This window comes from Solanum verrucosum, unplaced genomic scaffold (genome assembly GCF_900185275.1).
Source record: "Solanum verrucosum unplaced genomic scaffold, falcon-dt-bn FXZP01000283.1, whole genome shotgun sequence".
Classification (NCBI taxonomy): domain Eukaryota; kingdom Viridiplantae; phylum Streptophyta; class Magnoliopsida; order Solanales; family Solanaceae; genus Solanum; species Solanum verrucosum.
Window position 1 is genome coordinate 279814 of NW_026020415.1, and position 12773 is coordinate 292586.

At 36.1% G+C, this 12773-nt stretch overlaps 1 protein-coding gene across 1 annotated transcript in view; it reads left to right on the forward strand.

Moving 5' to 3' along the window:
- The window catches only part of LOC125840802 (uncharacterized), a 33901-nt gene that overhangs the window by 14908 nt on the left and 6220 nt on the right, over positions 1-12773 (forward strand). Inside the window, exons 7-21 of the mRNA XM_049519773.1 lie at positions 1805-1933; positions 2054-2623; positions 2735-3376; positions 4917-4991; positions 5635-5748; positions 5820-6056; positions 7301-7348; positions 7473-7616; positions 9787-9951; positions 10032-10094; positions 10464-10574; positions 10663-10746; positions 10835-10882; positions 12122-12196; positions 12595-12690. Coding sequence (XP_049375730.1) covers positions 1805-1933; positions 2054-2623; positions 2735-3376; positions 4917-4991; positions 5635-5748; positions 5820-6056; positions 7301-7348; positions 7473-7616; positions 9787-9951; positions 10032-10094; positions 10464-10574; positions 10663-10746; positions 10835-10882; positions 12122-12196; positions 12595-12690 — 2601 coding nt within the window. The remainder of the gene's footprint in view (positions 1-1804; positions 1934-2053; positions 2624-2734; positions 3377-4916; positions 4992-5634; positions 5749-5819; positions 6057-7300; positions 7349-7472; positions 7617-9786; positions 9952-10031; positions 10095-10463; positions 10575-10662; positions 10747-10834; positions 10883-12121; positions 12197-12594; positions 12691-12773) is intronic.

Sequence of the window (12773 nt, forward strand, 5' to 3'; positions counted from 1 at the left end):
CGTGGAAATTCTTTTTGATTTGGGTGGCGGTGAAATTCGATCTCAGGACCTTTGCCTGCTCTGATACCATATTAAATTAGGTCTTGAGCCTAACTCACACCCCAAAAGCTAGCTCGAAGTGAGGAGGATTGCCCAAGCTTTATAAGGAGTCCACCTATCTCATTAACCACCATTGTGGGACTTTTTGCTTTAACACTTACTAAATCTAAAAAAATGTGTATATATACACACACACTCATTAATGTTGTCTTTCACTTATATTCTATTTAGTATGGTGATGATATTATATGGGCTCAAATGCACAAATGAGGATTTCCAATGGGTTTGGGAGAGTTTTAGGCTAAAAACATCCTTAAACTATGACCAAAACCTAAAGTACATCCTTCTATTATTATAGTTAACAAAAAACATCCCTTAACTAACGCAAAAGTTGCAACAATCATCCTTCCGTTTAGTTTCTGTCCAAAACTAACAGCCAAACAACTGCCCCAGCCCCGATGACCACCCACCCCAAATATTTCTATTTCTATCCTATCTTATTGTCTTTTGACCTGCAGCAGAATCTCTGTCATTCTGAAAAGCCTAGAGCTTTTGGGCAGAAAACCCATATGCTATGCTCATAATCTTTTTTCTTACCAATTCAAGACCTATAGTTTTGACACGATTTGTCTTCTACCGTATATATAGTAGTGCTTCACCAATCAAGGCAAAAGTCAAGTTCATAATCTTTCTTTATCCAATAGTTCTTTAATTGTTTAATGTAAGTGACGAGTGTGATAAATTAATTCCTACTCTTCATCTTGATCTACTTTATCTTGAAAGAGGTAAATATATTTTCTAGGGAAACTACAAATAACCATACAATAACAAAGATCTGCTAAGATAGTGTTAAAATGTCCTTATCTGTTATATAAAATGATCCAAAAAGATTGAAAGTATTGGTACTGCACAAAATAATATAAAATTCACTAATTGTTTCCATTATAAATCATCACCACTTGTTTTGATTAAAATCTCTGGTAGCTTTTAATGAAAAATGGAAAAGAAAGAATAAGCTTTGTGTAATATTTATTTTTTGAGCAGGAAACTGAAGAAATAGGTCTACACAATTGTGCATAACTAAGTATTTATCTATTAATTTCCTTCCGTTGTTGAAAAAAGAGAATATGAATGCTCTTACATGTAACTGAAGAAGGTGTAAGATGATTGCGCGGGAGGGAGACAAATAGAGAAATTAAAGGAGAAAAGAGATGCGGTTTTTGGGTATATCGTTAGTTTTTGACAGAAACTAAATGGAAGGATGATTGTTGCAACTTTTGAGGTAGTTAAGGGATGTTTTTTGTTAACTATAATAATAGAAGGATGTACTTTAGGTTTTGGTCATAGTTCAAGGATGTTTTTAGCCTAAAACTCGTGTTTGGGACTGAGGCGTGTTGTCATTGTTGTTGATGACTACTCTTGCATATGCTAATTCTTATTTCTTGTAATAGATGACTTAAAACCAAAAGGTATTTTGTTTTCCTTAAACTTCAGCTGGTGGTGGTTATCTCACTTTCTTATACTCGGAAAGAGCCATATTTAGTTGAAGCTCAAAGAAGCAATATGAGGACTACTTTAAAACATGGTCTGAGTTTCTGTTAAGTGTAATGCAAGTTCAAGTTGTATAGATTCAAAAGATTTCTGTGTTCTATACCGTATGAGAAGTGCAATCAATATCTTTCAACTCAACGACTCTAGAGATTTGCTTATGATTATCTTTATTATAAATTGAATAACTAGTTAAGTGTGTTTATTTTTGATTCAGTCAAGAGAAAGATTGATGAAATCGTTGCGAGCAATGAATGCTGGTGATGCTGCTGATCAAGTTCTTCGGCAACTCGATAAAATGATCAGAAACAATGAGCGAGCTTCACGTGATTCTAAATTGAATAAAGTAATTCTCTCAGTAATAGAGTTTCTTTTATTTGTTATTGAAGACTAAAGTGTCAGGACTTCAAGCTGTGAAATAAATAGTTTCAGAAGCGTTCTCAGAACTTTCTACTTTCTTTTTCAGGATGAGCAGTTACCAAATCACTTGCCCATTTCAGGTGATCCAACCAAGAAGAGGTCGACTCCGTTAGATAATGAAGATCCATCTAATAACTATGATCTAACTACAAAAAGGGTTCATTATGGCCCAAATAATCACAATCACACTTCTCCAGTTGAGAGAAATGATTCTGGGAAAGAATATGTCAACGGGGTGGACCCAACGGTTGCACAAATAATTAACATGATTGGTGCTCTTCTAGCAGAAGGAGAAAGGGGTGCCAAGTCTCTTGATATCCTAATATCTGAGCTTCCTCCTGATGTATTGGCTGATATAGTCATAACTAATATGAAGCACTTGCCTAAAAACAATCCCCCTCCTTTTGCACCGGTTGGAACCTTTTCATTAGCTCGGGCAAGTGATTCTACTAATCTATCCCAAATTATGGCACCAATTGATTCCTCATTAGGCCAACAGTCTTGGGTTCCTGGATCCCAGACACCCATCTCTTTATCAACTGCCACAAGCAGTTCATTTCCAGAAATGCCTACTTCTGCAAGTCTCCCTTTAGATTCAAAACGTGATCCCAGAAGGGTGAGCAAAACTAAATTATTTTAAGTTTATTCTCTTCTGTTTGTACTTTATGTTTCTCTCACTAGTGACAGTCCAATGATAAACTGTTTACTACATCATGATGCTTCACAGGATCCACGGCGCCTTGACCCAAGGCGTACAGCTGTGGCTGTTGAAGTATCACCACCGTTTGTTGCAGAATATAATACAAGTGCTATGCAATCTGCAATTCTGCTATCTAACATAAATCCTTCCAGTTCATCTAATATTGATATTGCAGTACCCTTGATGTCAAGTTCTGAATGTATGCCAATGGCTTATCTGAAGATGGAAACTAACTCTATCACTGGTGAAAGTTCACCAGGACGAGTAGTCAGTCTGTCAGCTCCCAAAGAGGAAGATCATGAGGAAGACCTGAATGAAGCTATTCCTGATCGCAAGTCGGATCCCACAACACATGTTCCACTATTATCTCCTGGCAAAGTGGAACCGGAATCGGTGCCAGAAATTCCATCTGAAGTTGGAGTAACTAATGAAATTTACTCTCTTTTGTTAGAAACAGATCAACTTTCTCCCCCTATTTCAACTCCTGCAACTCCTGAAGATGCATGTGAGGACTTGCCTGCACTTCCACCATTCATTGAGCTGACTTATGAGCAGCAAAGAAATATGGGAGCACTGGCTGTTGAACAGATAATTGACTCATACAAAAAATTAAAAGAGACAGACAGTAAGCATACAGGAATGGCATTACTTTCTCGGTTGGTTGCGCAGGTGGGTCAAACTTGTTGATTTTTAACTACTAATTTTTGGTTTTATCATGGGGCTACTTTGTTATCTTAAGTTACCAGATGTTGGTTCATGAACAATTTAGAACTAAGAGATAATCTACCCGTTCTGTCTCAATTGGTGTAAATAATATTCTTCTTTGAGGGGCAGCAAACTATGCTTGAATAAAGTGGTTCGCCACTTCATTGCCCTTGTAGACTTCCTCTCTGAGACTCTCATTTGTGTCATACCTCTGTTGGTATACCACTTCATCATTCTAGCTCTCTCTCCTTGAAACATTACTTGTTTCTTCCAGTATGATATAATAATCATGCTTTGGAAGACATTTGAGTTGTTTCTAAGAAATCTTTATAACTTGGGTAGGTTGGTCCTTCCCTTTCTAGTTTGGTGTTGAAAGTCACTTTTGAAGGAGACCTACTTGTGGTCCAATTCATCTTTCAGATATTTCTAGAGTTTCAGCAACTCTTAGTGACTTTTCTCGCACGCCAAGTCAGAGATGACAAACAAATTATGCTAATTCTAGTGTTGTCCTTGTAGAATTATGATTATATATTGATATAGATAACAGACACACAGTCGGACTTATCCCACCAAAAAAAAAGATCTGTCATTGTGAAAAGTAATTTAGGTAGAGATGCGACTTAGATCATCTATTTATGAAGTCAAAGTTAATACAAATTTTTGGTTCAGTGTAGGAATTAAGCTGATGCATGGTTTGAGTAGTGTTGGGATATTAACTTGACCAATGCAGAAATTTGAGAAATACTTCCTTTGCCTCTTGACGGAACAAGTCTCTTATGTAATTCTCTGGATGACCTTCCTAAAGTCAAGTTTGAATTGACCATGACTGCCTGAGTTGCTTCATGTATCTGCTAATAAGTTCTGCAGTCATGCCAAATTTCCTTCTGGGATGATCTGCAATGATTGAGTTTTTGGAGTAACATCTTGACAGCAATGGATGCAGATTAGTCCAAAAGAGAAAGATATTATTCTCTTTGGGATATAGTAGGTGAAGTGAGGAATCCCAGCAAAGGATGTTAAGACATAATTTATGATGAAAAGGAGGGATGCTGATGGAAGTACTAATGAAATAATGAGCTTCCCTAGGACATAATCCAGAAAGATATTAGGTGAACTCATCATGTTGATCAAGCAATCTGGTATTGCTAACCATATTTGTATAACTAGAAGTGTGAATACTGATGTCTCCTTTGTTGATCTTATGTGCTTAATTCTGTTTATAAGCTGATATATAATGAATAGGTCAAATTATTTAAGTACCTTTGCAAGTTTTGTTTACTTTACTCGATCTCATAGTTTGGCTATCTAATTCTTCAATTTTATTACTACTGTTGTTTCTTTTACTTTGGCCATCTTTACCCCACGACCTTACCCCCACCCTCCCTAGACCCCACTTGTGGGATCATATGGGGTATTTTGTTCTCATATTTTGGCAAAACTAGTCCGAGCATGTGAATGGGATAGTTCAGTATTTATTTACCTATGGCTTTGTTTGACCCTGCAGATTGGTGCTGATGCTGATGCTCATGTAGTTCTGATGATCCAAAAGCATATTTTCTCAGGCAACCAACATGAGAAGGTATCTACTTTCTCTCTTACACTCAGAGTATCTTATGCTAGTATCATTGTTCAAGTTGTGTAGTCAATCAACTATGATTACTTTCTCCTTTTGTGTTGGTAAGCTTGTTTTTATTAGGTGAAGTGTTTTAGAATCATTATTTCAGTTAAGTGAAGTGTATATTCTGCCAGTTTATATGGCTTAAATGCTGCCATCCAAAATCTTCTTGGAGTGAGTCTCTCCAAATCGTCATGTAGTTGCTGCATATAGAATTAAGACAAAGATAAAGAGCTCACCAATTTTTCATCTTTCGAATGAAAGTCAGTTCATTGTAACATCTGTGGTTGCTCAAACCTTTGATCGCTCAATTACTTGTTACAACCACACTATTTGCAGTATTTATACACTGCAACAAATCACAAAAGCAGACCCAGCTTTGATCTTCCCCTGCTTCTTGTTGTCTTGATCCCCCTTTATTGTTCTGTTTCTTAGTTTGGGTAATCTTCTAAATGTTTTGTACTTGGACATCCAAAGGGGTGTAATCTGATACAGTTTATTAACCACAAAACCCTTTTTATGGCTTTTGTTCTGCTGTATATCTTCTGCAAATGAACTTTTAGTGGAAATTGTGGTTGCACGCTAACAATGTTGATTTGACCCTCAGGTACATGAGCTTGCAATGCATGTGCTTTATCATTTGCATTATCTCATGCTATCGGGTTCGGCTGAAAACATTTCATCTGCTGCTGCTCTATATGAGAAATTCCTCCTCAGTGCGGTAAATAGAGTCATTTATTATCCTTATCTACATCATTCCCAAAGTTTCTTTAGTAAGTTCTTTGCTTGTAGGCAAAATCATTGCTGGATTCTCTACCAGCAAACGACAAGTCATTTAGTAGGCTCCTTGGTGAAGTTCCATATCTGCCTGAATCTGTGATGAGACTGCTAGTTGATTTATGCTCTGACAATTATCTTGGGAACGATGGTCGTGATGGTGACCGTGTTACTCAGGGCCTTGGTGCAGTTTGGAGTTTAATTTTGGGGCGCCCCCCTAATCGTCAAGCATGCATGGATATAGCTTTGAAGGTAAATGACCATCAAATATTCGGTGATGATGTTTTGCATTCACTTTACGTAATTGCAGTTATTAATTGCCTAAGGAGTGCTAAAGCAACACTTTTAGGAGTTGATAGAGTTTTGGAAGAAAGAGTTAATAAGCAGACAGTTTAATTGAAGCAAAAGAACTACTTCAAAGTTACTTAGTTTTACATGTTTGTGACCTTGAGTAAACTCTTGTAACTGGAGAAGTTCTGGATCCAGTATAAGTATTGGATTCTCTTTGTATTTGAAGGATTCAAACAAAATTTTCATTTCCGTGTGTAACCAGTTGTCAAACTTACCAACGCAAGTCAATAGATTTCTTTTAATCAGTGGGGTCTCTGTAATATTTTTTTTTGGACACCAAGGTGTGTTTGATCATGATGGTGGAGCAGCACAAAAATAAGTAATCACTAGCTAAAGAGAGATTATAATGATATCAAGGGTTCGACTCCTAAATGTGTTTCAAGGAGATGATTGGGGCACAAATGTAGGTGGAGATAGGGTGGCTTTGCTACCACAGCTAGCCTGTAGGTTGGGTTGCCAATGGAGGATTATTAGTGTCATGAGATGGCTGCAATTTTCATTTTGTTATAATGTTGTGCCGTATATAGTATTTGGTTTAATTAATATTAATGTCTGTGTGTCTTGTAAAATGTGACTTTGTTTATATTTTGGAAGGTTATTTGTCAAACTTTTCCTTGCATTGAGTTTTTTGGTGGTGTGTCTACTTTTAATGTAAATGGAATGATCTTCTTCAGGATTAATAATAAACCCTGTAGTATTGATTGGGCTTTTAGTATCTATTCTTGTAATTTTTTTTATTTTTTTGTGTGTGGTGGTGGTGAGGCCTGTGTATGGAGAGAATTAGGAGGATGAAGAGCTAAGGCCGTCATGAGATTTGACTTGCAGGGTGGAGTTGCAACTTTAATCTTGGGTTTTAGTATCTATTTTGATGTTTATTTCTTTAGTGATTGAGTGACATCTTATTGTAATTGTTCTTTTTGTTTTTTCTGGAAAGCATTTTCTTATACTCAATTTTGTACTGGACAAGAAAAGGATCCCTGTGGCAGACACGTGTTCAAAATTGTTTATCTGTTGAGTTCCATTATACCAAATATACACAACTCTTGGTCTGTCCTACAATTCTGCAAAGCAAAAAACAAAAGTAATGCTTGCCTTTGGCAGAATGAAATTATAGTTCACTCATTAAAGTTCATGCTTTCACGCAGTGTGCTATTCACCCTCAGGACGAGGTCCGAGCAAAAGCTATTCGCCTGGTATGCAACTTGTGACTGTTTTGTGTTGCCGGCTGTGGGTTTTCACCTGCTGGTGACCATTCTTTACGATTCTTATCTACGGATTATTGTATCTGAATCGCTAAAATGTTGTAACTCTTGATAGGTGTCAAACAAACTTTACGTGGTTGGTGACATTTCAGATAATATCGAGCAGTATGCTAAGAATATGTTCTTGTCAGCTGTAGACCAGCATGTCACAGATGCAGAATATTCCCAGTCTGGAACTTTGGTTCAGAGAACAGGAGAGGTATGTTCTTATTTTTGTGTTTGCCAATAAATTCTCTCTGATTTTGGCTTTGTCGGATGTCTGTGTGAGTATATTTATAACAAAATAGGGTTTATGATCTTGGTTCCTCTTTTCTTTTTGTTCTGTCTGCATTTGTTCCTTTAGTATTTGGTCTTGAAGTTGTTGTTTGAGGACTGATTGATTTTAGAGGGTTCTGGTGGTTCCTCTATGGAAATTGTTTGTGGGTGGAGCCTCGTGTTCATGTTTGAGTCTCTTCTTTGGTTATTTCATGTCAGCTTGACCAGGTTTCAGTGACTTGGAACTTTTTTTTTAATAAATAATATTTAAATATGAGTTGGGATGTGATTCACGTAAATGAATTTGATAATTAAATAGATGTACTATAGAAGATGAGAATTTTTGCATTGTAGGAATATGTAAAGCTTGTCTGCTAGCTTGTGGTCAAAAAATGAAGTTTCACTAGCGAAATATGAAATAAGACGTGCAATTTTGAAAAAGTGAATATTATTTTTCATGTTTCACCTTTATCCTTGCACAACTAAGATATTTTCTTTTATAGGTAAAATACAAATCATGTAGTTTAACTGAGAATCACTGGCTTTTGAGACAACTTAAGCGTGTTTGGCCAAATCAAAAGTACTTCATGTGAGAATTTTCAAAGGAAGATCAAACTCCATTCAAAAGATCAAAGGGAAATGCATTTCTACTTTATGCTTTTGGTGTAAAGAGCAATGTATAGTAAATGAAATACAGATAGTGGATTTCTTAGGCTTATTGTAATTAGCTATCTATGTAAGCACACTTTTGGAGGTGGCTAGCGTACCCTTAATACTGAAGAATACATGTTACCAATTTTTATTTTTATTTTAAAAAACTTCATGTGAGAAGAAATTTGTGTTTGGCCAAAAAATTTTAAAAGCACTTTTGAACTGCTATTAGTGTTTGGCCAAGCATTTTCAAAGTGCTTATTAGTGTATTTTTCTCAAAAGTGCTTTTGGAGAAAAGCTACCTAAATAGCTTCTAAAAAACAGTTTCAGCTATTCCCTAGAGCACTTATTTTCTCCCAAAAACTTGGCCAAACACCTTACTTTTTAAAAATAAGCACTTTTGGCCTCCCAAAAGCTTGGCAAAACAGGCTATTAGTTTGCAAGTCTACTAAATTCTGTGATTCTATTTCAAAGAATTATATTCAAAGTATTTAGGCTAGTTATTTTACCTGGAAGTAGCAGTGGTTGCTAAGGACTTAAAATCATTAGAACTTCTCGTTTTCACTATGAGGAGGAATGTATATTCTAAATTTTTTTCTGTTTAAATGCATGTTGTTCAATAGTTAATTCTTTTTCAGTACAAGGAAAAGGTTTTCTTGAAAAATTAGTGGTTTTCTTACTTATTTTCTTGTGTTTGGTACGTAAGCAAAAAATATTACTTTTAAAGCATTTGTATATAATCTAGGCAAATATTGTGGGTGTGGGTGTGGGGGTGGGAGTGAAGATGAGGTGTGTTGGAGGGTGGAGGACTCTATCAATATGGAAATCCACTTGTGGAACTTGTTTTCCTTACTTCCATTAGGGAAGTCATTTACCTCATTGTTAAGGAACTCGTTTACCTAGAGAATATGCTTTCTAAATTTTTTGACCAACCGAACATTAGAAAACATTTCCTCCATACCGAATACACCATAACAATTGCTCAAAATGGTGTTGGGAAAGCAATCTTGTTATTCTTGTTTGATTCAAGAACCCCAAAATATATCCATCTGAGCTAATATTTTTATTCATTGATGGGACAAAAATTACGACCTGCTTAAAGGCTTTGTTGTTGAGAATTACTTCTATAGTGGAACTTGTTATACATGAATCTGTCCAGAGTCAGTTTTCAAATCTTGGATGTTTTAGATGTGTATCAAATTCCTGAAATGATAAATTAGCTTTTATGTTGCTGCATGACTTTGTAACTAGGTCAGTGAAGTCCAATATATGGATTGAAGAAAGAGAATTTTCTATTTCTGGACTCCAATAAGTTGAGGAGCTCTTGCCTTCTGAAATTGTTTGCTTAAACTATCCTTGCTGTACCGTTTCTCCTTCTATGTTTGATAAATTCCTCTTAACCTAAAAAATTATAATTTTCCTTGAATTTGATTATTATCCTAAGAAAAGAATATGATTATCAGACAGGAAATCAGGAAGCCTCAGTTAGTGGTTCTCAGATTTCAGGGCCAGGATTCTTTGAAAATGATTTTGTTAAGACTGCAGCATCTGATTCTCAAAGTGATTCAGAGTTGTCTTTAGCTCAAGCTCAGCGGCTTATCTCATTATTTTTTGCTCTATGCACTAAGGTTTGGACAAGTTTATAAGTGCAAGGATATATGTTGAATGTGCACTTACGATGATGCTGACTGGGTAGCTTTTCCTGCAGAAATTCAGTCTTCTCCACCTTGTATTTGATACCTATGCACGTGCTCCTAAGGCAGTTAAGCAGGTCTGGTTTTTTATTGTGCTCCTCTCTTACAATCCTAATAGCCGACTTAATAATGGTTTGTTTGAGATGAATTAATCATTCACCCCGATAGAACCATGAATAGGCCAGCAATAATTTGACTGTCATTTTATCAAAATAATCTGGATTAGTTAGGCCTCAGAAACCCAAAAAAAGAAGTAAAACTAGCATTTTGATGATCTACTCCCATTTTAATTTTTCCAAGATGAGCTTTAATGAGGATCTACATTGGTCTTCTGGAGCACTATTAACAATCTCTATTAACTTGTACTGAACTTCTTGTATTGCTCTTGTTGTTGTACTCATTTCAGTTGGTTGACATTCCTTCTATTAACTTTTGATCTGGTACAGGCTGTTCACCGTCATATGCCTGTTCTTATTAGGGCTATAGGCTCTTCATGTTCTGAACTGCTTCATATAATATCTGATCCACCTCAAGGCTGTGAAAATCTTTTGACACAGGTAGATTACTACACCTCACATTTTAATTATTGCTTTTCATCTTGAACTCTCTTCCTAATCATGATGCCATTGTTTTGTTCACTGCAAGGTGCTTCATATTCTCTCTGAAGGGACAACTCCTCCGCCTGACTTAGTTGCAGTTGTCAAGCGGTTATATGAAACTAAACTGAAGGTTTAGCATCTTTCTTTTTGTTTTCTTGATAGCTCTCTCAATCAGAAACTTCGCAGTTCCACCAGTGATACCCTAAATTGTTTTGTAGGATGCAACTATTCTTATTCCAGTGCTCTCTTCATATTCTAAGAGTGAGGTATTCTTCAGATTATTGTGCATTTTTATTCTACACGCATTTTCAGTTTTCTTTTCTGTGACTAAATAATGATATGTGATATCTCCCTCACTAACCGTGAATGACATATCTGTTCCTTTTGTTCTCTGTTTGTTATCCTTTTAACTTAACTATAATATATCACACTATGTCCATTTTAATTTGCTGGCTCAAAGGGAGTTCCTGTTATGTCCAGGGTTTTCCTGATAAAGATTGTGTCTGGTTAACTTGGCACACTTTTGGGATTTTGTTCAGGTCTTGGTTATGAATTATCCTTTCTTAAATAAATATTCGTAGTTTTGTGAGAAAATCTATATTTTTTCTTAAAAAAATATCTTCAATTTAACTATATAAAACGTACTAGTCCGTTTCAATTTGTTTGTCTTACTTTACTTTTCAGTCTGTTTTAAAGAGAATGCCTCCGTCCTTTCTTGACACTCTTGAATTCAACTTTCTTGAGAATATCTTTAGTTTAAGCTCACAAGATTCAGAAGTTCTCTTACTTAAACTCCTTGCCAAGTCCAAACCAGACAAACAAATTGAAACGGAGGGAGTAGTTAGCAGAGGTCTGTGGTATTTCCTTGCGTTAAAGGATTACTTTTGCATTAGCTCTCTCTCGTTGGGTAATTACTAAGGTGAAAGCCGCTCTCTCGGAAGTCAGTTCCCTCGCCATATAGTGGGGCTGGTCCAAAAAACTCGCCTGAACTGCCAAGACTTGTTTTTTTTTGGTGGGAAGGCCCTTCTAGAATTACGTTTAACGTCCCTTTATGACTTCCCTGATTTGTGGCTCAGGTTGATTCCAAACTGCACTCAAAGGTAGGACATTTCCCCCAGGGACAATCACATCTCCAATTATATAGAATTTCACTTCTTTATTCCATATTTCTTTTCTTACTGATTGAATTCAGTTAGATAGAGGAATATTCGATCAAATCCTTAGTCTGATAGGTGGATAGTATACATTCAATACGGACAATACATTGAGATGAAAGACGGTAGAATTGAAATCTTATGTCAAAAAACTATGTGCAGATGGTACGAACTTGCCTAAACCTTGAACAACACAAATCATCTTTTTCTTTATTGAATGATTGGCTCAATAGCTTTCCTCCTTGGTTTCCTCCTGATGTGATAGTGAAATACTTGATATCTTTTCCTTTCAACTACTGCACTTTATTCGGAAAGACTAACTTTTTATGAGTCTTTTTGTTTTTGTATTAGGTTCTACCTATTTTCCCAAGTCTTGTTGCTCTCCCACTGGATAAGTTTCAGCTTGCCCTGGCTCGGATATTACAGGTTTGATTGGATTTTACATTCAATAGATGTTTTACCTCTCCGTAATTTTAGGTACCTTCTGATTTCTGTGATAATGACTGTTATGTTCATTCCATTTAACCATGTTAGTCTTCTCATCTTCATTGCCGTGTTCAACTCTTTCTTCTGAATATCATGCTCATTCAAATTATATTATGTTTTGAGTTTTTCTTTATTTTTCTTAGGTCAGTGATTTTGTGGTTCTTTAATCAAAGTCCACTCCTAACTTTATTGTTTAATAATCAGTTGACAAAAATTCATCACCTGATGCCCCACTGCTAGTAAAGAATTCCATATTACTTGTTGTAATCTGATAAGCATTGTACATTTGTTTTGGAGATAGACAAAAGATAAAAGGTCCTTTACTTGATTCATGGCAGGGTTCTGCCCATACTGGTCCAGCACTGACCCCAGCAGAAGTGCTGGTCGCAATACATGATATAAATCCTGACAGGGATGGCCTTCCGCTAAAAAAGGTATGCGATCTTCCACTTCCACTTCCACTAGTCTTTGGCTTGATGGTTGTTGCATGTGAACTTATTGCAGCATGTAGAAATTC